General features: G+C 40.7%; 1 protein-coding gene across 8 annotated transcripts in view; it reads left to right on the top strand.

Annotated features, from left to right (window-relative positions):
- The window catches only part of LOC123504583 (syntaxin-6-like), a 45,923-nt gene extending 22,850 nt beyond the window's left edge, over nucleotides 1-23,073 (top strand). For 5 of the 8 annotated variants that reach the window (XM_045255229.1, XM_045255227.1, XM_045255226.1 and 2 more), the window contains 6 exons: nucleotides 14,627-14,721; nucleotides 15,867-15,941; nucleotides 18,293-18,424; nucleotides 18,619-18,725; nucleotides 19,823-19,917; nucleotides 20,088-23,073. In XM_045255229.1, the coding sequence (XP_045111164.1) occupies nucleotides 14,627-14,721; nucleotides 15,867-15,941; nucleotides 18,293-18,424; nucleotides 18,619-18,725; nucleotides 19,823-19,917; nucleotides 20,088-20,164 (581 nt within the window). In that variant the 3' untranslated portion in view covers nucleotides 20,165-23,073. Of the gene's footprint in view, nucleotides 1-13,945; nucleotides 14,722-15,866; nucleotides 15,942-18,292; nucleotides 18,425-18,618; nucleotides 18,726-19,822; nucleotides 19,918-20,087 lie in introns of all 8 variants that reach the window. The other 3 variants (XM_045255231.1, XM_045255228.1, XM_045255230.1) reach the window with 2 other exon arrangements.
- Nucleotides 23,074-27,181: the final 4,108 nt, after the last annotated feature.

The raw sequence follows: 27,181 nt of genomic DNA, 5'->3' as shown, positions 1-27,181 counted from the left end.
AAGTTTACATTCGTCTTGCATATCACGCTGCTTACGTCATTCAGTGCTCTTTGCTTGCTGCCTCCATCCTGACTAGCCTGTATTCTGAAACGCATTGCTCTCTCGCCACAACTCTCTTCAAAGGCCACAGATATGAGTGGTGGATTTTTAACGCCTTCAGTACTGGGCCACATTTTTGCCTTGAGATTTGTGTACGATTAGACTATTTTTTTAGGAAGGGTCTATGGAGGTCAGGAGATTAATGGCCAGTCACTATTTGAATCCTCACTCATAAGTTTCTAAAGCTGTATAAAATCGCCAAATAGTAAGCAGAATTAATATGGAAACGCATCTTGTGGTACTGAAGGGGTTAAGAGTATTTCTCCTGTTATAAATGTAGAAATTTTGTTCGTCTGTCACTACAACCATATAAACACAATTAAAAATCTGTGTAGCTTCATCTATAGGGTCTTTTGAAAGTGGTCAGGGTGGGGCGCTAGCTGAAGTCTACCTCTTCTCTTAACCCCTTTAATACCGAAACGCATTTTTACCATTAAACGATTTTATTTGCATTAGGAAGGGTTTATGGACGTCAAAAGATTAATGGCCTGAGTTTTTACTATTTTAATTCCCACACGAGTTTCAGAAGCTATGTAAAATCACCAAATAGTAAGCAAAATGAATATGGGAAACGCGACATGGTACAGACGGGGTTAATGTCTTAAGGCGCCTGTCTGTCACGTTCTGGTGGTGTCTAGATTCTAAAACACGCCTGCATCACCTCAACTGTTTTCAGAAACCTCTACATGAAGTGACGGGCTTTTAAGGGTGTCTTTAATGGTTCAGATGACGGAATAACAACATTTCAACATTATAAACAGGAAGAAAACACTTGAAAACCGTGCTATTATATATCATGCAGTACGGTCTTTGGATAAATTATTGTTCTTCTATAGTGTGTATGTGTGTATCTTTGTGTGTGTTTACCTGGATGGAGGGCCACACAAATAACCTTCTTTCGCCCACGTCCCAATTCAATGCTCAGGTTTCTAGTGGCCATGTTGAGAGCAGACTTGTTGGAAATTGTCTTGAGTGTGAGAGAGCCAAGCGTTTCTTGAATAGGACCGTGGAAGTGATGGTTATTTCAGCATCATTAAAGGAGAAAGAAAAATAAATACTTGAAAACGCTTCCATTATCATCACTGCTGGCCCTTGAAAATTGCCTTCACTTTGAGAGAGCCGAGCATTTCTTCAATAGGAGTGTAGGAATACTGGCCATTTCAACATTGTAGAAAGCATAAACTTGAAGTGATGGTTATTTCAGCATTATTAAAGGTGAAAGAAAAATAAACACTTGAAAACGCGGCCATTATCATCACTACCGGCCTTTGAAAACTGCCTTGACTTTGAGAGAGCCGACCATTTCTTCAATAGGAGTGTAGGAATACTGGCCACTTCAACGTCATAGAAAGTAGAAAAATAAAAACGCTCGAAAACCCGCGTTGAAAATTGACTTGGGAGTTGAGAGAGCAAAACGTTTTTACTCTTTTTCTCTTTTTTTAATACGAGTGCAGGAATGATCGCCATTTTAACACTATAAACAGGAGAAAAAAAACTTGAAAATTTTGCTATTATGATCACTACAGCTTCTGAAAATTGTCGAGTGTGAGAAATCAAAGCTGTTTTATTTTTTTTACTCCTTCAGTACCATGTCTGGATATTCATTCTGCTTACTGTTTGGCGAGATTATACAACTTCAGAACCTTATATGGGGGATTAAAATGAAGACTGAACCATTAATCATCTGACCTCCATAGACCCTTCTTAATAGAAATAAAACCATCTAATCCCAGTAGTGAATGAGGAATAATGGCCATTTCAACATTATAAACAGGAGAAAAAGAAAGAAAAGACACTTAAAAACCCAGGTATGATCGTAAGAATCGTGTTGAGAGAGAGAGAGCAAAGTGTTTCTTTTAATTCCTTCTATACTGACTGGGACACATCTTTACCTCGAGATTTGTGTACGATTAGACCATTTTATTGACATTAGGAAGAGTCTATGGAGGTCAGAAGATTAATGGCCACAGTCTATACTATTTCAGTCCCCCACGTGAGTTTCTGGAGCTGTAGAAAATCACAAATTAGTTAACAGAATGAATATGGAAACGCGTCGTGATACTGAAGAGTTAACAAGTGTACTAGGAGCGGTGTTGGGGTGATGGTCCCTGTAGCCGAATTGGAGCGATCATCCTTGGAGTCCCTCAAGTGTAACCAAATAACGTGAGTTGTGGTGGGGACTGACTGAAGAGAGGGAGAGACAGAGAGAGAGAGAGACGCAGGAATGTGACACTAGTGAAAGTCGCTTATTGCCGGTGTGGTTAATGGCTGTTCTTGTTCTTGTCGTCGTTGTTAGTGGTGGGTGGCGGCTAATAGTAGTAGTAGTAGTAGTAGTCTGTAGGTATTGATGAAGTTTAAGTATTTTGTAGTTATAATAATAGTAATAGTTGTCGTTGTTAGTGGTGGCGGTCGTAATTGTAGTAGTAGTAATAGTAACAATAGTAGTAGTCTATAGGTATATATAAAGTCTTAAGTATATTTGTTTTAACCCCCCTCAGTGCCATGACGCGTTTTCATACTCATTCTTGCTCACTATTTGGCGATTTTATACAGCTTCAGAAACTTATGTGGGAATGAAAATAGTGAAGACTCGGGCCATTAAACTTCTAACCTCAATAGACAGCTGGTAATGTAAATAAAAGCGTCTAATCGTACCCAAAACTCATGGTAAAAAAAAAAATCAAACGTCCCATTAGTAAGATAATTAAGTCAGACCTTAATAAATAGAGATCTTTGCATGGTGGTGGTGGTGGTGATGGTGAAGAGTGAGGTGCTTGCTTGGGTGTGGTGATGATGGTGTGGGAGGTGTGACTGTGGCGGCAACGAGACTGATGGGCGGCCCAAGTGTTAGCCCGGACCAAGGAGGAGGAGGTTGCGGTGGTGGAAGATGAGAGATGGTGATGGTGAAAAGGAGGAGGAGAGGTGGAGGTGGAGGAAAGATAGAGAACGTGGTGGAGAGAAGAGAGTACGAGATAGAGAGGAAGAGGAAGAGGATACGAAGAGGAAGGAAGGGGAAGAGGAGCAGTAAGTACCTGAATGTCATCCTCAAGGTCTTCCTCGAGGCGTGACCAGGTAGTGAGAGAAGAAGAAGAAGAAGAAGAAGAAAGAGGAGGAGGAGTAGAACAACGAGGACGAGGAGAAGGAAAAGAGAAAGAGAAGGAGAAGGAGAAGAAGAAAGAGGAGGATTAGGACGAGGACGAGGAGAAGGAGGAGGAGGAGGAGGAGGAGGAGGAAGAAGAGGAAGAAGAAGAAGAAGAAGAAGAAGAAGAAGAAGAAGACGACGACTCACCATGCAGCTACAGGAGGAAGAAGAGAAGGGTCCGATCGGTCGAGGGAGAGAGAGAAAGAGAGAATTAGGATACGGGGTGGAAGGAGATAAGGTAGAGTGAGTCGGAGAGGTGGAGTGAGGAGAGGAGAGGAGAGAAGAGGAGAGGCAAGAAGGACGAGGGTTGCCTGACCACTCTCTGCCGTTCTATTCGAGGTTCTCCCTGCTCACCCTTCGCTATCCCCCCCCAGCCCTTCACTCTGATTGTTCTTGGGGCAGGGAGGGGAAGGGAGGGGAGAGGACAGTGATCGGTGGTTAGGTGATGGGTTAGGTGATGGCGTCATTCACACACCATTACTCACTCTAGTTGTACCACCACCACCACTACCACTACTACCACTATTACTACTACTATGATCATGAGTCACGTACAAAAAGCATCTTAACAAACATTACTTTTGGTGCGTATACAGAAGCCCTTGGTAGCGCAGAGTTATTGCATGCAGCCCCATCATTCACGGGCCCACTCACACACCTGACTCGCACCGCAGCCACAGTCATGTTTTCCTGCGGGCGGCTGCGGCGTACCGGGAGAAGGGAGGGGCGGCACGTCAGTCTTGAGGGTGATGGCCGCAGCATTGTTGGCACTCCACGCTTTAAGCCAATCCCTGGAGATTATCTTAGAGCGTTTCAAGTAACATAGTATTTTCCTCAGCGGACAGCTCGCGTCAGGCCGGCGCCGGGCGGCCACCATTCCTCAGGATTAGTGGAAAGCCTCTCCGCGGGTGGCCAGGTTGCCCTGTCCTGGCGGCTGCCTACCAAAACAAACTTGTTGCCCGCACAACGCTTTACTTTACTGTTGTTATGCGTATATCAGAGTGCCGCCACTGCAGCTTGCCGTAGCGTGTGTGTGTGTGTGTGTGTGTGAGAGAGAGAGAGAGAGAGAGAGAGAGAGAGAGAGAGAGAGAGAGAGAGAGAGAGAGAGAGATTAATTAATGACTACACTGTGTGTGTGTGTGTGTGTGTGTGTGTGTGTGTGTGTGTGTGTGTGTGTGTTTATGTTTGTGTGTGTGTTGTAACCAGCTCATTGTTGTGTTGTTTGGAGATAGTGAGTGAGTGGCGGGGGAGTGAGCTAACACAAGGCTCCAGCAAGGGAAGGCCAGGCAGGCGGGCAGGAGAGAGAGAGAGAGAGAGAGAGAGAGAGAGAGAGAGAGAGAGAGAGAGAGAGAGAGAGAGAGGGTGGAACGGGGGGTGGCAAGCTGGCGTCCTCTAGGTGGCATTGAGTAAAGGAGAGCTGCCCCTCGTTGGCCCACCTGGCGGACCTCTTGACGCAGGTGCCGGCGTGACGAAGGGCGGCACACTGGCACCTTCGGCACTCTGATTCATTTCCTCCCTCTTGCGTTTCTGTTGCTACACGGTCATGAATCACTGCTCTTTTAGTCAGAGAGAGAGAGAGAGAGAGTGTTTGAGTGTGAGTTTGTGTTAGGAGCATTACAAAGCAGCTTAGAAACGTACTTCGCTGGGCCTTGGAATAACACCACGTCCGCGCCGTATATAACAGCGTCATGCACGTGCTGGCGGGGTCCTCTAAAAGTCTGAACCGTTTGTTCGTCCGCTCCTACGTCGACACACTTGAAGCGAAGGAAAAAAAAAGAAAGAAAACAGTAAATATTGAAAAAAAGCTCCGTGTTTGCTCGCTTTATCAATCTGGTTCACTTATCGCTGTTAGGCCCGTATTCAGAAACGCTTTGCTCTCTCACTACTATTTTCCAAGGACACTGATGATTAGCGGGGTTTTCAAGAGTGTTTCTCCAGTTAGTAATGTAGAAATCTTGTCAATCTGCCTCTAGAACCGTAAAAGCATCTTCAAAAATGCTCTTCTCTCTCACCACGACTATTTTCCAAGGCCGCGGAGATGATTAGCGGGGTTTTCAAGAGTGTTTCTCCAGTTGATAATATAGAAATCTTGCCAATCTGCCTCTAGAACCGTAAAAACACCTTAAAAAACTCGCGGGAATTTAAGTAAAGCCTTTTGAAATAATGGAGGTGAAGCGCGGAAGTGTGAGAATACTAGTGTTAGTTTCACATTATGATGGGAAGTGAAGTCTTTTACACTACTGAGGCATAAAATGAGATGATATGTGAGGAGGCTGAAGAGACGACCTTATTCTCGTAATCCGGGAGGGCAGTGAAGTGGGCGTGAGTGGGCGGGCGTGTGCTCCTGATGGGGTAAGGGGAGTAACGGGCGGGGTAGGGGTTTAGGTGGGGGCAGGGCGAAGGTTTGGGAAGGGACACACGCTTGCCATGAAGTGAATAAGAACATTCCTCGTGTGGTAACTGTTGTTAGATGTTGGGACGCCATTGCTGTGTGTGTGTGTGTGTGTGTGTGTGTGTGTGTGTGTGTGTGTGTGTGTGTGTGTGTGTGTGGTAAGGGTTGGAGGGGAGGTGGTGGTGTGTCTGCTTGTCTTTTGCCTCTCTCTCTTCTCTCTTTCTCTCTTTTCTTTTTTCATCTTCCTTTCTCTCTCATTCCTTTCTTCCCGTTCATGTTCCTTCTCTTCCTAACTCTTCTCCCTTCCTCTTGTCTTCCCTTCCCTTCCCTTCCCTTTCCCTTCTTACTCTTCCTTTCTTCTCTCTCTCCCATTCCATTCTTCCTCTCCCCTTCTTTTTCAATCCCATCCCTTCCCTTCCCTTCTCTTCTCTTCCTTTCCTTCACCCTCTTGTTATTCCTTCCCTTCCTATCTTACCTCTTCATCATTCCTTCCCTTCCCTTCCCTTCCCTCTTTCCCCTCCTCCTTCCTCTTCTCTTGTCTTTGTGTGGCTCTAATGTGGCAAGTCGTATTTTTCTTGCCTTTTTTCTTTTTTTTTCCTTTTCTTCTTCTATTTCCGACTGAGGAGCGCACGTGTGTATAGCAGGAAGTGTTTTTCTTCTTTGCCAGATCGTTTTTTTTTTTTTTTTTCCTTTTTTTTTTTTTTCCCTTTGACGACTAGGGATTGTTTTCTTTTATGTGTTCTGCTTTTTTTTTTTTTTTTATCCTTTTCTTTCGATGTTTGTTTCTCTTAAGTTTCTTCTGCATTTTTTTTTCTTTTTCTTTCTCTTTTAAACTTGTATTAAATCACATTCCATTTTTGTTCCTCCTCCTCCTTCCTTTTTCTTCTTCTTCTTCTTCTTCTTCTTCTTCTTCTTCTTCTTCTCCTTCTCCTTCTCCTTCTCCTTCTCCTTCTCCTCCTCCTCCTCCTCCTCCTCCTCCTCCTCCTCCTCGACTTCTTGCCTCAGCTCTGCCAAACATTCCCCTCCTCTCCGCACCGAAGGACAGCCAGCACAGGGCTATTAGCGTCACAAGCACATCCACTCCACTTGCCTTACACAAGCAGTACGTATGTTATTACTACGCATCCCCCAGACGGTCTGGCTCTCTAGGCCCTTCACATGCATCTCCGCAACATTCTTCGATAATTAGAGGCTCTCGTAATGATGTTAGTGGTGAGTGGTTGTTACATCACTACTACTACTGCTATTACTACTATTGCTACTGCTACTACTACTACTGCTACTGCTACTGCTACTGCTACTGCTACTACTACTACTACTACTACTACTACTACTACTACTACTACTACTACTACTACTACTACTACTACTTCTTGTGTACTATTGCTGCTGCTGCTACTGATAACAAGAATTTCACCTCCATACCAAACCTTATTGTAGTAGTAGTAGTAGTAGTAGTAGTAGTAGTAGTAGTAGTAGTAGTAGTAGTAGTAGTAGTGATAGTAGTAGGAGTAGGAGGATGAGGAGATGCAATAGTAGTAGTAGCAGTAATAGGATGATGATAATAACACTTTAAACAATAGATATGAGTTGCTGTGTGTGTGTGTGTGTGTGTGTGTGTGTGTGTGTGTGTGTGTGTGTGTGTGTGTGTGTGTGTGTTCATGTTCCCCTCGCCTTCTATCCTATCCTCCCTCTCTCTTTCTCTCCTCTTCCCCCTTCCCTTTCCATCCTTTCCCCTTCCCCCTTCCTCTCCCCTTCCCCCTTCCAGCTGGCAAAACAGAGCATCATGTAACACGAACAAGGCTCTTAGTGGTAGTGGTAGTGGTGGTGGTGGTAGTGTTTGCAGAGAAGAGCTTGATGTCAGCCCTGTGTTGTGGTGGTTGTTGCCAGTTGCCCTGTGTTCTGGTGGGTCTCAGTTGTTGTTTAATACGTGCTGGTGTTTGGTCACGTGATAATGGTGGTGGTGGTGGTGGTGGTGGGTGTATAGAGAGCACGTATACCTGGTTATGTTGGTGTAAGAATTCTGAAGTGTTGTTGTTTGAGAGGCGTTGTTATGGCAAGTTGTGTTGGTGAAGGAGTGTTGTTATGGTACCCTGAGATGAAATAGATGATGAATTGATAAGAATTGGAGAAATATGTGGGGAAAAATATTTGTGGAAAGACGTGTTAAGTTTTTTTTTTTTTTTAACGAATGCGTAAAAAAATATACCAGGTTTCGTTTTTTTTTTTTTTAGATATATTTTTTCCTGCATTTTTTTTTTCCTTACGTAATTCTTCCCAGTTTTTTTCTGGTATTCGGATCCCGGTGTCCACAATTGTATAGAATCGTTTCACAGTGCGGAGATTTCCTTGGTCGTATTGCCAAGTCTTGCTGTTCCTGCCCACTTTTTTTTTTTTTTTTTTTTTTTTTTTCTCCGAGAACCATAAACTTTTCCCTGCATGTCTTCCTCACGTAAATCTCCCCTCTACATTTCCACAATTTCTTGGATCCATCTCACGGTTCGCACATTTCCCCGGTCGTGTTGCAAAGACCCCATTTTCGAAAACACTTAGCTCTCTCACCACGACTATTTTCTAAGGCCACAGAGATGATAAGCAGAATTTCAGGGAGTTTTTCTACAGTTAATAATGTAGAAATCTTGTCACTCTCCTCTAGAACCGTAAAAATACCTTAAAAACTCATGAAAATTAAAATAAAGCCTTTTGAAATAGTGGAGATGAAACGCTTAAGTGTTTGAGAATTCGAGTCTAAAGTCTTGTTGTTCCTGACCACTCTTGTTTGCTTTCCCGTGCCCTGAGGTGGCGATGGAGTCACGGGGGAGGCGTTGATTTGCTCTTTATAGACATCCTTTGGGAGTTACTGGGATGAGTGGTGGCGCTGATGGCTGTATTAGTGGTATTAGTGGTGGTGGTGGTAGTGGTGAGTCCCAAGCTGAACTGTGTAAACTGAGATTGTGGGTTCGCTCGGAATTACTAACATGATGCAGCAGTTTGTTGTGGGAATGACCGTGTGTGTTCCCTCGAGTTTTCTCACGTGACTTTGCAGGATTAACGTTATAGCAGCGGCAGCCAGCATTTCTGAAGTCTGTTTTGGTCATTGGTAGTCACAAAAAGCAGTTCTGTTTGTCACGTGCGTTAGTTGTCATTTGCGGTTTAAATTGATGGGTGGCTTAAAGCTGGAATGGTAATATAAGTGTGTGTGTGTGTTAGTATTTAGACATGGATGGCTGTGTGTCTTTCATGGTTGTCAGGGCGGTGGAATGAAGATTGTGCCTCTCACTATTCAGATGGTGTTGATTGAGCTCACTGAGTATATGTTTGTATATAATCATCTTAGGTTGCTCTGTCTCAGTTCACCGTATGAAGTCCGCTTACTGTTGGGCAGGGAACATGGTGGTTTGCCGGTAGCCATCCTGCCAATTCCGTCTTCGTAATATGCGTCTCATTTTCCGTCCGTGTGCTGTTTGAAAGTGATATCTATGTATCCTGCAATTAGTAGAGGATTAAAACAACGATTTTTATTGATTTTGTGACATGTGGCAGCGGTTTCATTTTTTTTTTTTTTTCCTCTCTCTCGCCCTAATGTTGTCACGTGGTGGTGGTGGTGATGATCGGCATGTCCCCTTGGGTCTCTCATCCTGGTCGTGTCAGGTTATGCGCAGTGGTCATCGAAACAGCAGCTGGAAATCTCGTTGAGTCATTTCTAATCGGCATCACAGAATGTTTTGATGAGGAAGATGATCATTAAACAACGGAGAGGATTAAACCTTCATGGAACACCTCAAAAAAATAAATAATAATAATTAAATAAATAAATAAACGTGCCTAGACTTTTACCCCATATAGAGAATGTGGAAAAAAAGTAGAAAATTGATAATGAATAGATACTACATAGATATGATATAGATAATTTAAGAGAGAGAGAGAGAGAGAGAGAGAGAGAGAGAGAGAGAGAGAGAGAGAGAGGCTTGCAGGTAGGCATGTAGGGAGACCATTTTAATGTGATAATTGGCGATCAGACTGGCAGGGCAGCACTCATGGGAATTCCGGAATCAACTTTATAGGGTGAACATAGTATGGTGTTGAATTATTCCCTCTCTCTCTCTCTCTCTCTCTCTCTCTCTCTCTCTCTCTCTCTCTCTCTCTCTCTCTACATTCATTCATCCATTCATTTTTTCTTTCTTTTCTATCTTTCTTTCATTTTTTCTTTTCTTTCTTTTCTATCTCTCTTTCATTCATTCATTCTTTCCTTTTTTTCTTTCTTTCTTTCTTTCTTGTGTGTGTGTGTGTGTGTGTGTGTGTGTGTGTGTGTGTGTGTGTGTGTGTGTGTTTCTTCTGCCAGCGATAATGATCAGCAAACACAGCACTGGAGATGGAAAGTTTAATGCAGTGAGCCTCTTCTGTGCTGTGATGTGCTGTGCTGTGTTGTGCTGTACGTGCATGCAGTATAGTAATTATAAATGTGAATCTTAAAACTGGAAGAAAAAAATAAGTCGAGGCGTTTAATGGTGAAAAATAAATAAATAACGGTGATGAATGAATATACTTTAGGAATTAATATTTTTAATCTTTTTTGTACTGTTAAATGGCCGTGACGTAATACAAGAAACCCGTATTCTGAAACACTTCCGCGCCTCACAGCACCTTCACTATTTTCAAAGGGCTCTAGTTGAAGTGACACGGGTTTTTCAAGGGTGTTAGTTGAAGTGACACGGGTTTTTCAAGGGTGAAGTGACACGGTTTTTTAAGGGTGTTAGTTGAAATGACGCGGGTTTTTAAGGTCGTTAGTTGAAGTGACACGGGTTTTTCAAGGGTGTTAGTTGAAGTGACACGGGATTTTTGAGGGTGTTAGTTGAAGTGACACGGGTTTTTAAGGGTGTTAGTTGAAATGACACGGGTTTTTTAAGGGTGTTAGTTGAAGTGACACGGATTTTTCAAGGGTGTTAGTTGAAGTGACACGGGTTTTTCAAGGGTGTTAGTTGAAATGACGGGTTTTTTAAGGGCGTTAGTTGAAGTGACACGGTTTTTTTAAGGGTGTTAGTTGAAGTGACACGGGTTTTTCAAGGGTGTTAGTTGAAGTGACACGGGTTTTTAAGGGTGTTAGTTGAAATGACACGGGTCTTTCAAGGGCGTTAGTTGAAGTGACATGGACTTTTAAGGGTGTTAGTTGAAGTTAGAGGTTTTAAATGGTGTTTCTGTAATTCTAGTGACATATTAACAAGTTTTCTGCATCATCAACAAGAAAAATGCTCTTCATAACTCGGCTAATGATCTCTAGTCTTTAAAAAAAAAAAAACTTGACGTGGTGAGAGAAGGAAGCGCTTCTAAATACGGCGTACATTATGAAGAATTTGTATTTATTTATCTATTTACTGTGATGACGGCGCAGTGACTCAGTGGTGATAGCAGTGGTGGTGATCTACGTCTAGGTTAGGAGTTGGTGCGTGGTGGATGTAAAAGTAGTGGAAAAGGGAGCATGTGGAGCTGCTTGCAGTATTGGAAGTGGTGGTAGTGGTGGTGGTGGCGACGATAAGTTGATGGTGATCATTGCAAAGTTGGTGATGGAAGTGATAAAGAGCGATAAAGTCGGGGTTGGCCTGTTAACCCCTTTAGTACCATGACGCGTCTCCATATTCATTGTGCTTAGTTAGTAAATCGTATACAGCATCAGAAACTCGTGTGTTGGGTTAAAGTAGTGAAGACAGTGGCCATTAATCATCTAACCTCCATAGACCCTTCCTAATGTCAATAAAATGGTCTAATCGTACACAAATCTGAAGGTAAAGTTGTCTCAATATTGAAAGGGGATAAAGATAGGAATAGTGTTAATGGTGGTGGTGGTGGTGGTAGTTTGTGGTGGTAAAGAGCATAAAATCTGAGCCATGCAGTGCTAAATGGTGTAAAAGGTTGGTGCTATGCTAATGGTGTTATTGTAAGCGTTGTGTTAAGTAGTAAAGTATAGCCTTTAATGGACAGCCCTGTCCCGCCCCGCCTCAACTTAGTAATCGCTGGCCACACACACACACACACACACACACACACACACACACACACACACACACACACACACACACACACACACACACACACTTGTTGAACCTTACTGTCAATTTTAAGGAACGATAAGTGTCACTGATTAAATTATACATGCACGTTAGGTATTTCTCTCTCTCTCTCTCTCTCTCTCTCTCTCTCTCTCTCTCTCTCTCTCTCTATGCGATTTTAATGATTTGAGAGAGAGAGAGAGAGAGAGAGAGAGAGAGAGAGAGAGAGAGAGAGAGAGAGGAGGGGGATCTTAAAGTACTTATTATTACAGTATTTGTTGACATTTTTATAACAGTTTGCACGTGTTCAGTAAATATGTTACACACACACACACACACACACACACAGAAGTTCATTGGCGTGTCGCGTTTCTTACTTGAGGACCTCAGAATAATCATGTGTAAGTGAAATCCCCCTCGATCCTTGTGAAACCTGGCCTGTTAGTATGAGAGGGAGGTGAAGGAGGTGCACTGACTCCTACTTGAGTTCGGTGCTCGAGGTGACGTGATGTCTGTCCTACGCCCGCCACCACCACAACTCGACCCTTCTGGCCTCCTCACCTCCCTGCTTGTACTTCCTACTCAACGCCACACGACTGGGCGGGCTCAGGGCTTCATGGATACACCTAATTAATGCTGGTCATGTCCTGGTGGCCACGGTTTTCACTCATCTATGGCCCTTTAGGGTAGCTGGAGGTGAAGGGTTAAGAATGCGATTAGCGATCTTTGCAGCGTAAGAAAAATAGACGATGACCGCTGGCGCCAGGGAGTCGCCGGCCGTGTTTGGATAATTAAGAGGATTGCTCAGTTGTAAAGTTCAATCGTTGTGCTGATGCGGTGGCGAGGGTGGTGTTGCCGGAGTCATGTTTCCCTGCATGACAACAATGTGGGTTGCGACTGCCAGGTGGGGCGCTGAGGTGCAGAATTCATTACCCTGGAGGCTGGCATGGGGCTCCTGCTGACCCTGTGCCCCTCGCTGGCCCCGCCGCTGCAGCTGCACGGTGACAGCCTGACAGGGTGCTCCACACAGACGCAAGCCACCCACTGATACTTGGGTGTCGTCTGATGTCTTTTGTCTTCTCTTATGTCAGTGTGTGTGTGTGTGTGTGTGTTCATTTTTGTGATCCTTTATGATCACATGTGGCGTCATTGCCGCAGACGCTACTATGTCGTTCAATAAAGTTTGAAGTATGCGAATCTGCCGTTGCCACGTTACTGTGTGTACAATCATGATGGGGCTTGAGTGCGCATTTAGTGTAGTTTCAGTGGCTTTGCTCATGTTGTTGTGTTAAGAAGTCACCACGGACGAGATATCACGGCCAAAGAATTCAGGCAGTTCTGTCTCATCTTTTATCCTTCATGATCGCATTCAAGGATTCGTTTATTTATTTATCGAACCAAACATGTGCCACGGTGCAGGAAGTTTTGTGCATGGCCTCAGAAACCCTCGGCTAACAATTTATACTTCACTTGTTCCTTTGGCGCAATTCCTATACCTCATGGCAACTTATGTAGTGTGTGCATATTCTTTTTCTTTGCGTGCATGAAGCCGTTCAGCATTCATGAACCTTTGGGGGTAACAGCTGCTGCTGCCTACGAGGCAGCGAAGCTCAATTAACTATCTACTGGATCAGAGCAAAGTTTACAAAGTGCGGCTGTGCGTGGCAGACAACCGTCGGTGTTTGTGTGTGTGTGTCTGTGTGTGTGTAGGAAGGAGATATGAAAGGCATGCTGATAGGGAAGGTACGAAGTGACATACGCCTGATAGGAATTAGTGTTCCGGTTGTTGACAATAGAGATAATGGCCGTGAGTGCCAGCTAGCATGACGTCCTTGGCTCCCTCACGGTAGTGTGGCCAAGTCACCACTGGTAGGCTTTTTTTTTTTTTTTTTTTTCTTTCTTTATGTAGGGGGGAGGGGGAAGCAACTTACTTGCAGGGTCAAGATGTGTGCAAGAGGTAATAGTCAGTATTGCACACACAAATACAATACCTTAACCAATATCTTTGTAACCTTTAGTACGTCTTTTGCAGGAATTAGAGTTCTGATAACATAATTTGCTTCGAAATTTATAATCATCATGATTTCATATAGTATAAAACAAACAAACAAATGTCATCATATTTTGCTGATGACTGACCTGGTGTAAGTGTTGAGGTGGCCAGTTGTGTGCCTGTGTCTTGATGGTGGTGTATGTTTTCTCCTGGTCATGCAATACAAACATAGGCGACAAATTGTAAACTGATGATTACATTTACCAACCACGAAGGAAAACTGGTCCAAGGGAGACGATTAAGTCAAGTAATAACTGTCATGAGAATTGGACATGGTAAGCAGTGATGCATCAAGCAGCCTGACCTCCAGCAAGCCAGCCCCACCCACCAGTTTCATAATAGTGTCATGTCACCCACATTGTAAAGGTTGTGTGGTGTTCATGTCTACTGTTGCTTCCCTGTATGCTCCCCTCCCATCCCACCTGAGGCTCTTATGGTGTCCCTACCCAGTGTTCCTGGAGTCTGCCACCACCACCACTCAGGACATTGTCAGAGTGGTGGCACTGGCAGTGATGGCAACATGGTAACACTACCACTGGCTCTCTCTGTCCTGGCTGGTTACCCTTCTGTCCCCTGTCATCGGCTGACTCGGCAGTGGGTGTGGGAAAGGTGTGAGTGAGACCAGTAACAGTTGTGTGGAGGCTGTGGTGTGCAGTAGGGCTTGTAGACATATTCTATCCCCATGTCGGACCTTTTTGTCTCCTCCTTGGACCTCCTCCCCCCACTGGCACCATGCCGTAACCCCCCACCTCCACCCACGGATGAGGACCCTGGGTGGCCGCCCCCAACCCCCCCACTGGTGTACCAGGTCCTGGAGGCACAGTTGTCCATGTACGTTACAGCGGCTGTGTTACTCTATACCATCTTTCTTGTGCTCCTTAACTCTGAGTGTCCACGTATTGTCGAGAAGAACCCAAGAAAGTTCAAGATCGACGGCGGTGAACTGTCTTCAAGGAGGACATTCATCGAGAACACCAAAGAGGAGGTGAAGGTAAGGCCAACTACTGACACTGTTTGGGTTTTGTGATGTGATCATTACACAACATGAGGGAGAGGACTGATAGAGCCAACATGAGGAGAGTAAATGAATTAGGAAAGGTTCAGTCATGCCAAAAGAGTGAATTTATTAGTTAATTTTCTTTTATAAATGAGGTTAGAAATGGTTAATAGTTGTCATGCCATTTTTATTCAATTCTATAGTAGTTATTCATGCTATAACAATCTCTGGTGTTTGTTTTCTAAAAATAATCTGGTATAATTACTGAATTATTCCTGGAACTGAATCTGCCATTCAGATTCAAGCTGTAAAACACTTGTATTGTATATGTACTTTTGCTGGACTGTTTTGTCCATTACAGTGTGTGTGAGGAAATGTAATGCTAACTATTTAGACAACACATTTATATGTCAGTCACAGAGCATGTAGCTATCCCAAGATTATTTTCATCTCATAATACATTCATCTACACTTTTTAGCCCCAATATTTGATGCTATCTGTTGATCAATCAGTGATGCCTTAGTCCCTCAGAGAGCCTTCCCTCTCAAGGGCATGACCATGGCAGAAGAGCCTCCACTTCTTCTCCAAACATTCCTGTCTTGCTTGATCAAGTGTGTGGCCTCTACCAACACCTCTTTCACATGTGTACTCCTTCACACTAACACTTCATCCTACAAGTGATCTTCCTCTTCTACTAGAACCTTCACTTTCACTTTATCATCTCAAGTGTGTCCCTTTCCACTCATTCCACTACTTCACAATCTCTCATGTGCATTTTCATTATTCATCCTCTCTAACCTCTCCTTTGCTATCATATTAAATGAAAAAATCTGGTCTGTGCAATGTTTTCCTTTCTTAAATCCTTACTTTACATGTGCAAACCGATCTCTGGATACCTGATTATTCCTACTCGTCTCATTGCTTGTACTGTTCCAGATTCCTGCCATTCATGCGTCTCTGACATTTCTTACATCATAGCTCCCTTGGAGTGCTACCATTAAACCACTCTTGCTAACTGTACAAATATATAGGAACCACTACTGTAAAGTCTAATTATTTTGATATGTGTTACTTTGGCCTCTATAAAGTAAGGAAAAAGTAATTTATGATTTGAATAATGGGATGCCTTCTCTTTCAGTCTATGAAAGAGAGACTCAACCTGACCAAGAAGGACAGAGACGTGACCGCCAGACAGGTACCAGATAAGGACACGGTAATGCATGAACCACACTTTGTTTTGTTTGTTTCTTTCACTCTTGCAACTTTGATCAAGGTTTTTATCTATAGAGTAAGGGTAAGTTTCAATTAAGTTTTTACAGCCACATTTTTCTCATTGCATCTTAGTTGATGCATGACTCTTCTTAACTTAAGAGAGTGCCTTCCCATTGTTGTATGGAAACAATTAAAAATCTCATTGAAAGAATTAAAAAATCCTTGTCAATGAAGATTGAGTACTAAAGCAGATATGATGCAGCATTTGCAGACAAAAACCTTTATGGCTTATATTTGTTCTGTGGTCTTGAGAGACAACCTTTGCGTTTTGACTAATGGGGTCATCCTGTGTAGTCTCCTTACATTGTTCAGTGGAAAAGGAAACACTCCAGCTTAAGTTAAGATCTACTGTTGTATATTAGTTGTGTCTCTTTTTTAAAAAAAACATTTTTACATTATGCACTTTATGCATGATGACCAGTTTTTAAACAGAAGCTTTTTCTGAAGCTTACTTTTGAGCTGTGTTTGTAGACCAATGCTTGGTTATTTTTACATTTCTATTGCACCACATCACTACTTCCATAGCAGCAATTTGTAACAATCTACACATGTATTATGAACAAATGCACTTTTCAGATGCAAGGACAAGAAAAAAAGTTTCACATAATGGACATTATATTTTGAATATCATCCAGACTTTCATAATAAGTAACCTTATGATTAATGTTTAGAGAATTAATACTATGAGAACTCGTCAAATCACAGGTTGAAGAAAGCACACTGTCACACCTGCAGTGAAGTGTTACATTACTGTGCTTCTTGATGTAGCTTTAAGAAAGTGCTATGGCTTCACAACCTTTGCTGAATGATTGAATATGCAAGAATAAACACTGTAGAGTCATATCATACCTGTGTACAGATGGCATTATTATTTTGTTTTGCAGTCTGTGATGTCTTATGTTAGAATTTTCACTTAATCATTGGTAATTCAGAGTAATGCTAGTCGTGCATTTGCTGCGGCCTGCCACTCTTGTTTTGAGTATTGCACATTATTGCACATGGTGTTGGGATGAGGCTTATCCTTGGTCTGATTGCATTGTATATACATTAGAACAATAAGGTGGATATTAACTCTCTGATGGTACTTATTTTGATATTGTTTTTAGTCCATTTCATAAAAAACAGATAGTAAGTCTTATCTTGCTTGAACTTTGTTTTCATTTTCACTTTCAAAGCAACATATATATAATGTAGACAAGCGTCATCACAGCTCGTCAGTGATCTCTGCCTTCATGAATAGTGCCCATAGTCTCATCACAAATCATATCAATGTCACATGGAAAGTTGATATATTAAGACAACTTAAGCCAAGGTTACTAATAGACAAAAATATTAAAATAAAGATCAGATTATTATTTAAAAATACTTGCATCTTTATCATGACAAAAGAAAATTAGAGAAGGTTGCATTAGTGATAGTGGCTACAGCAAGGAACTTGTAACTTGGCTCAAGGGCATATGATAGCATGAGTTAGTTCAGGGAAAGGATCTAGAAAATCCTACCATTTATTTCAAACCTTTATGAGGCTCAATCTTTTTTGCTAATATCTTCCAAACAGACAGTTGGATTAAAGTGACAATTTGGTGCAGATAGTTTGACACCATCTCTTAATTTATGGCATTCTGGTGCATTGCTTAGTGTGTTTTCTTGAGAACTTAAAGCTTTGAAGGTGGATATACCATGTCTGTAGGAGTGAAAAGCTAGGTCTTCTAATGAATAATTGGCATAAAAATAAGAATAAATCGATAGAAAGAGCATCATGATGGTGAGAATGGTGAATTGAATCTGACGGAAAACTATTCACCAGAGCTGGGTTGTAGGAAATAGTGTGGGGAGAGGCCAAAGTTATAAAAAAGGAGAGGGGTGCAAGAGACAAAAGAGTGACTAGTGTACCCAGGTAGTAAGGTGAAGAGATCAGTGTGTAAGAGTGACTAATGCTCTAGGTAGTAAGGTGAAGAGATCAGAGTGTAATTGTACAGTAGAGCAACAAATGATGGAAGAAGAGAAATGGAGAGAGAGAAGAGCAAGGATTTGAAGAGAGCAGTATTTGATTAGGATAAGGAAACAGTAACCAAAAGAGTGAACCAAAAGAGTGAAAGGCAGTCAAAGAAGCTCAAGAGGATTAGTTCCGATGATGGGAACAGACCTGACCATAATTAAATGCAATTTTAAATATGTATGTTTAATAAGGCAGAATTTTACTATCCACCTTATTGTAACCTAGATATTCATACAATGGCTAATTTATTTAGTCAATTGTTGGTGTTCCTAACATGTCTTGACCTTTCACAGCCAGTGGATGACAGCAGCCCCCTCAAGATGCCTCAGGTAGTGACACACGGCGCCACGCGCTACAGCAGGCTGGTTAATGAGGCAGACAGTCCCAACAGTGAGTTTGTGGAGAGAACAATGGCCCAGCAGCAGGTACAGTCTTCTTACCTGAGTGGATGATCAGTTTGCATTTAAGGTTTAATATTATGAAGTTCTGATTGTTCATAACTTCCTCATAACTCCAAGGGATGATATTGACTATTGCAAAATTTGTTAACTATTGTTTTTCTAGATGATAGTTGTCTTTTCCAAAGGTTCCTGTTATTTACTCTTCTTGTATCCAACAGATGATCATGTCGCAGCAGGATGAGCACCTGGATCAGATAGCATCATCAATGGGCACCCTCAAAAACATGTCCCGTCAGATTGGACAAGAGGTGGATGAACAGGCTGTGTAAGTCTTCATTTGCTAGTGAAAGTTTTATAACCCATTTTGCTTCTTCCTACACACTCACCATGCCCACAATGAATACAAGCAAGGTACAAGCAAGGAGAAACATAAGATGTTGTTTACATTACACAAGGTTGCCACAATCTCTCAATTAATTATTTCTTCTCAAACAGTAGTTAGGCCGAGGACAACACCGTAGTTTGTGCAACGATAGCCCCGTACTATTCGCTCCTGTCGCCCATTTCACCCCAATATTCTCTGATAGCTACGCTGTTTGACATTTGTCGGCCAGTCGGCTGAAAATTTTGAACAGGTTCAAAATTTTTGCCCCGATGCCCAGACATCCCCCGCAACGCCCGCATGCGCTGTATGTTGCCCGATGACCCCCGAAACACCCTGATCATGCACGATTGATGCCCTGATAGTGTTTTTTCATCCCCCGATGCCAAATTTCAGCCATTGTGCCTGTCTGGGCACCACGATCGTGTATGTGTGAGTCCAGCATTAAGTAGAAGTGTGGCATCTGGAAGACTTAGGTCTGGTGAAGGTAGAGGCATATGAGCCAGGTAGCCACAGCCAGTTTCACTGCTGCCAAGGTCTGGTGAAGGTAGAGGCATATGAGCCAGGTAGCCACAGCCAGTTTCACTGCTGCCATGTGTCTTAGACCCCTAGGCTTTCCATGCATACAGTATAGCAGTTGTTGAATTGACTATATACTTGTTTATCTTCTCCCACCACAAAGGAATGTTGTAGCTAATATTTTCTACAAACTCTCCTTTCCCTGATGGTCTTCAGTCTCTCTCTCATCACTGTGTAGTGTTGCATCTCATGCTCTCTTATACTGCTCTTCTGATCTTGCCTCCTCACCTCTTGCAGCTTCACCAAATGAAACCTTAAATTCTCTTCACTATGTAATGTCAATTTAAGCTTCAATCTTTCCTCATTAGTAGTCTTCATCTCTGTAATAAATAATAATAATTAGATGAGATGCCTTTGTCATAGGTTCGTAGTATTCCTCAATAGCTTCATAGTTACATGGTAGATTTGAAGGTTTGTACGATACTCTTGAAATTGCTAACAATTATTTATAATTATTCCAGGATGCTGGATGATTTTGGCCATGAGATGGAGAACACTCAGAGCAAGATGGAAAACACACTCAGTAAAGTGGCTAAGGTCATGCATCTATCCAGTGGTGAGTGAAACCCTACCTACATTATATACATGGTATAGAGAAATGTACATGTGCAGTATGCCTTACATGAATACTTTGCCTTTGGAACATCCAAAACATGGCCAATCAATCTTTAAACTATACAGCTTTTTTTCCCATCATTGTCTCTAACATTTACTACTCTATTTCAGACCGGCGACAGTGGGCAGCCATTGGAGCATTATCTGGAGTGTTAGCTGTAATTGTCATCCTTTTTATTGTACTCTGAGTGAAGAAGTGCTGTATAAACGTGCTAGTAATGAGTTATTCTTATAGAGAGTTTTAAGGGTGGGATTCCAGAGGGTGTATACAATCCTTTAATTTATTTTCATGTGTAGTGGAGCTCATTTCATTGACTTTGGAGATCTATGTGGAAGAAATCACTTATCAATGATCTCTCCACATAGATGAATGTAAAAGAACCTTCATTATCCTTAGTCTTCCTGTACTTTTATTATATACCCTTTTTCAACTGCTGATTCATCATGTAGAGCATTTAAACTAAGTTTGTCTTCACGACATTATCATCTCAATTGAGACTAATTATCTCCTGTTAACAACATTAGCAAACCTCCACCCATTAACTTTAGGATAAAAATATATCAAAGAAATGGCTGAGAACAAATATTAAGCTCTGTTCATTCTCACGAGGCAATAAAGTAGGCATGCTGTAGTTGCACACAAACTAGTGGATGAATGCAGGATAAAAAAGATGACACTGGCACATATATTCAATCCTCCTCCTTGATGCTTTATTATAACCCTACTTGTTAGTGGACCATCTTTTGTCCAACACATTTTTTAGTTCCTAGGGGTTATAATATCAATCAAGAGGGCTGGATATTGGCAGGATCAAGTTGTTTTATAAATTCTCAGCTAAAAGTATTATTTTGTCTTTATGAATTACACTTTGGTGATGCCTCTCTTACACCTCTTAAGAGAATTAACAGAGAATAATGACCAAATCTGATTTTATTATTATTAACTAAGTGCATATTTTGGCTCATGTACAAATCGTTTGGCTCCATCTCTAAGAAAGCCATCGTTATTATATATTCCCGTTCACAGGGAAGCATCGTTTGATAAAAATATTGGAATTAGCTTACACAAGTTATGATTAGCAATGTGATTTATGAGTATTACTAAGGAGAAATATCTATTTTCTTTTACTTCAGCTATTGTCAAATGGGATTTGTGATAATCTGCCAAACTGGTCCTCTTTTTCAATGCCATTAATTTTGCTCTTCATAGCTACAGCTGTACTTACCATCAACTTCCTTGAGACTAATTCTTAAAGATGCAAGGCTAGCATCATCCACAAATTGACGACCTTTGCCTGGAGCAGATACCTAGCACCAAGTATGCTGATGCTGTGGCATTGATTAGGCTGTGGATAACAGAAGGAAAGGGGCAGTCATGTTGTCATGTGAAGATATGGTGCTCTGGAAAGCTTTTAACTACTTCATCCTGCACATCACTATAGTATCTCTTAATAAGATGTGCTGATTCACAACTACAACCTCTTTAAATTCTGTATCATTAATAAATTTTAATTGCATCTTCAGTTTACTTTTTATACATTTCATATACAAATTAAAGGTTTTCCTTAACATTAAAAGTTTAAGATACAAAATTACATCCACAAACAGTTAGTTAGAAGCTATGTGGTGCTGCAATATATTTATCTTTGTTTTTAAGAGTTCTTTACAAAGTACATTGTAAAATTGGGTGTGTAGAAATATGGAGTAACTCATTTCTATATGTCACTGACTGGTGCAAGTTTACATATTGATCATTTCTAGGTGTGAAATAAATTTCAAAATGTAGAAAATACTGATCTTATTCAAAGTAATGTGAAAGAGCTTGACAAACTTTCTACATCAATGATTAGGAGTGCAGTGAATGCTCAAAGGTGAAGACATGGAGAATAAATTTGTTTAAATCCTTCAAAATCTGATCTGCCCACATTCAATTTGGTTCCCTCATTTCTGCCTGTAATACCTTATTGGCACAGCTTTGCTACATCTGAACTACCTAAGAACAGCATCTACTTACTATATACATTAGGCCAAAACTCTCCTTAAAGGTAGACAACTGACATGACACTACTATATTTTGCCTAATAGTAGGAATAAAATCAGAAGTCCTTTTGCTTCATTGTCAGTTGTCATTTATAAACATCAATTTGTCAATATGAAATTATAAATAATTCTTGCAACTAAATGAAGTAAGCACATATCACTTTAACATCATTAATTAAACAAAGACAATATGTGACTCACCTGTTGCTGTTTAATTCCACAATGTCTAGCCAATGGTCAGTGTGCTGCCACCAGGAGGCTTTTGTCAACAGCACATCATGCACTCTGGGTAGTCATTAAAATGCAGTCTGTCAGAATCAAATAATCAATATTAATCATACTATGGAACTAAGTGGAAGGAGAAGGATGTGTTCAGATCACCTGTAAACATGGTTCAGGTCTAGATGAAGCAAGTCTGGATATTCATGAAATTCAAATCTCTGAAGTCTGTATCTTTGAGCTTGAATTGTACATTTCTGTTGATTAATAATTACTGTTGTTTTTTACTATTTGGGCTTTTTCAGATTGTTTTTACATAATCCAGTAGGCTTTAGTGCAATAACATTGTGTTGGCGGTTTAAGTTGAAGTGATGTAAGCAGGATGTATTATTATCAGTAAATTCAATCACATTGGGAAACACTAACATATATGTATCACCTAAGGACCTACATTTATTGTTATTTTGTCTGATGCATATATAAATTCCCTCTCCTATACATTAAATGTGCTGAATATATTTAGATGGAGCACTGTAGAAAGGCCTGTAAAGTATCTGCTTTATTTTGTAATCATGACCTACGTGTTTTTATGAAACTGTTTTTAATGACACCGCTCCCTATTGCTGGAGGATAAAAAGGTGTCAGAATTGTACTCTGGGGATTAGACTGTATGCCTGTCCTCAGCTGCAAGGTGCCAGTATCCTGAGGAGCTAAACATGACCTCAAAGTCACCATTCCAATCTGTATCTTTTGATGAAATGACATGTATAAATCTATCTTGGCAGCTTCTGTTAAACTTGTTTTATGTTTTAAAATAATATAAAGTCGTATAAATAGATGTTTTGTTGAAAGTTTTAGTATTCTCCTTTTTTATACTCTAAAAATATAAACTTTTTATTCTATCTATGTATCTAGTAAGCCAGCACACATGGAGGTGGTTCATGGCCCAGACAAAGCATGACACACATCAAGCATTCACACTCTTAACTCCATCGGCTCCTGGTGAAAAGGAGCAGTCTTGAAGACAACCTTACTACATCCCAGAAGGTTAGGCACTGTACACTTGGCCTCATACATCCATGGTAATGTCACACACTATACTTTGGTCTTTCAACACTGTCCTCTTCATGAGTGTTCCCTACACTACATCTACTCCAATCTTCAGACCACAGCTGATAAATGGTACTTCACAGAGTGTTCCCTACCCATTATTTTCTTCAGCCATGTACACCACATTACTGCACTTTCCATCAAACATTCTCTTACCCTCCCTATCAGCACCCTACCATACACCTTACCTAACACTCACTAAATTCAACCTCTTATTGTTATTAATCGAATAAAATTACCTTGTGATACTGAGTCAAATTATCTGCAGTTTCTATTTCTAACAAAGAGTTTGTTGTTTATTAACTTGCCGTATCTACACACATAAGTATACTATTTGCCTATCTGCTTGATCCTCTATGTAGTATATAGGTACTAGAATATTACATTCAAAATTTCAACATTTCCAGAGTTCAAATTTTATAGAACTTGACATACTATTAAAATAAGAGCCACAAGAATTTTAAATATACATTCTTAATACTGGATCCTGAAGGAGTGTAGTCCACAACTCTGTTGGAAGGTAGAATACCCAAAGACAGGAAACTGACATACTACGCCAATTTACAAGGCTGGAAGTAGAGTAGACTCGCTAAACTATTAATCATTGCCACTGACAAGTGTGGTGGTGAAAATCTGAGAAAGGATCGAGAAAAGATGGCTGAAATACTGGGAGGACAACAATGAGATAATGTAGTATTTGGATTCAGAGAAGCATTGGTAGTGCCAAAGGAGGTACTTGAGCCCCCATCAGTCCCTGCAATATTGCTAACCTTGCTATATATCAATTAGTAATTCTAGCAGGGCCAAACAGTTGAACATTGATGCTATTATAGACACATTTGCTGCCATTCACCAGAACAAGCACAGTTTTAAATTAACATTTTGATTTAAAGTTCTTGGGCTGTTTGCCATGTTCTAACTTCTACTATTCTTCCTTAGGTTGTATTAACTTCATATAACCCGATGGCAGAATCAAGTTTTGTGGTTGAACCCGGATTTAAGACCTAGGCCTATACAATATCTTATTGCTGTTTCTGATAGATCTGGCCCTACTAATCATAATTCACTTAAGTGCAAAGTTTGCATCTTTGGGGAATTTTTTTATGGCCAAAAATCAAAGTGGCATCCCCACCCACTCACTCGTGACCCTAACTCAGCTGATTTTTGTCTTTAGAAGCCTCATTTGGTATCATATCCTATGTTTTCAAGGGACTAGAGTTTGATCAGAACATGCTTCATTATCATCCAATAACATCATATTGGATTTTCCTTCAAATGTTAGAAAAAATAATGAAAATCTACGTTGTAGGTAATTATACCAAATTTCTGGATACAAAAGCTTTCAAGTGATTTGGAAGTTACATACATACATATCCTAAATAATCATATTCATCCCAACACTATACCAGGGGTTCTCAGTCTGGGGTTTGTATATATTGTACACGTATAGTCCAAGTGCCCATTAATCAACGGTACAAGGTTGAGGAGTGAACTTAACCCCACTTGGAATTAGAGCCGTATATTACTACTCTGTCGCCTATTGCCTAACTACGACTTTATTAAACCAAATATTTTTCCTCTCTATCCTGTGTGCCCTAACCTTTCTCAAGAGCTTCAGATATAGTACCTTATCAAATGCTTTACTAAAATCTAGGAATAGGATGTCATATCTATCACTATCTTTAAGTACACTTGGGTATATTTTATCAGGTCCTGGTGAATTGAACTTTTTTTTTGTCAACCTATCTCCTGTTTTACTCACACTTGCCCATGAGAGCCACCTAACTCAGCACCAAACTTTTAACCTGTTGCCTGCCCATCTGTGCTCCACAAATACCTACCATGCTGCACACCTTATGTTCTGTTAACATTTCTTACAAGACTACAGTTGCAAAATCAAATGCTACAACCATTGTCTGCAGCATTTTGACTGAAAAATATTAACTGCTATCTTCAGTGACTATCTGAAATAGTGCTTATTTACATAACAGTACAATAACTCACCAAACTGCAGCACAGCACCTTCATCCCTTGGTAAGGAAAATGACTACACAAAACAAATTGCTATGTACATTTACTGTTTTGTGATTAATTATCTACAAATGTATAAATGTGACCTCTGTGTCCCCAACCAGCAGTGGTAAACACTATGGCACAACAGAGAGGCTGAAAGTTTCTATAATCACCAGTTCCACTGGATAAGGATGGCTAAACTACACGATGCTTTTGAGTTCCCTCCATCATTGTCAATGCTAAAAACATGACAATATCAACAATTCTTCACTTAAAATGATTCAGCTTTGGGAAGATTTACATCTTTTCCAATGATTTTCAAGCATGGTGAGACACCATACAGTATTCTGGTTTAAGACCTGTCCCACTGGACGGAGAGTCACACCAGGAGGCTGTGTCACTCCTCGGGTGAGATCCAGTCACTGGGCATTGGATTTCAGCCACTCTGGTGATTCACTTTTCTAGATGGTACAGTCCTGCAAGCTGTCCTCATGCTAGTGTGAGAAATGCAGCATGGGGGCAGGTGGGGAACATATATCAAAGGACTCATGATAATTAAGGAATACTAAACCAAGACAAATTTAATTGTTACTTGTCTCAGGAAACTGGAAGAACACAGCTGTCTTGCAAAGGAAAATAACTGTTGACTGAGAGGTAGGGACAAGCTACAACATAAAATACTTATACTCATCACAACACCACACATGATACATGAAATAAATCGGACTCACTTCAGATGTTATGTAAAACACCTTTCACTGTTAACAAATGTCATATATGCTACATATATTTTTCCATTTTCAATTCATGATCAAAAAGAAAACAAAACCATGATTTAAAATGGTTGGAGGGCTGACTAAAGTCACGTTTTTTTCTTATTGACACTTCTATAACCAACATGAACAAGTATGCTGCTTAGCAGTAAATCCTATAGCTACACTAACGTTATATGAACCTGTTATCACTGCAACAAATTCTATGTTTCTCATGCTGGCTTAACTCTTGACTAGTTAGCTAGTTTGCCACACAGGAGCAGCCAGCCAACCTGCTGCTTCTGCCATCACACTTTGTTTGAACACCATGATTCTTTTTCACTATAGTATAGCAAACACATTATCTTCTTGTGTGCATACACAAACACAGACACACACGCACACACACACACACACACACACAAAATCTTCCTATGAATAGTATGCTTATGGAAGCCATGAAAAACTGAATTCCAAGATGTGCATGATTGATATGTTTCATTAAATCTGTTCATGAAACCATGATGATTCATGGGAATTCTACAGTTATGTAGTCATTGTTTTGGTAAAGACTTGCATATTCATTTCCTAAAAAATCCTTGAATATGTATTTCTGTTAATCTTCATCTCACTCTTTACATAAAAGTGAATGAAGGAAAAATGTGACTATTCTGCTGAGAAACCAAACTAATGATTTTGAAAACTCCATAGTTGTCATAATTCAAGGAGTTTAGGTCAACTGTAGTTTCCTTCACACAGTACAATGAATTGTGTATCCTTCATAACTGTGCCAAGAAAGCCATGATGGTCTCACAAGGTGACAACACATATCATGACTTTAAAGAAAAAATTTGCTTATTTTGCTTTGTGAACTCATTCTCAACTAACTTTACATTCTATAATATATTTCAACTAGAGTGATATATATATATATATATATATATATATATATATATATATATATATATATATATATATATATATATATATATATATATATATATATATATATATATAGATATATATATATAGAGAGAGAGAGAGAGAGAGAGAGAGAGAGAGAGAGAGAGA

The sequence above is a fragment of the Portunus trituberculatus genome, chromosome 16, assembly GCF_017591435.1.
Source record: "Portunus trituberculatus isolate SZX2019 chromosome 16, ASM1759143v1, whole genome shotgun sequence".
Lineage (NCBI taxonomy): Eukaryota > Metazoa > Arthropoda > Malacostraca > Decapoda > Portunidae > Portunus > Portunus trituberculatus.
The sequence above is the reverse complement of the archived record's forward strand: the minus strand, read 5'-3'. Positions and strand labels throughout refer to the sequence as shown.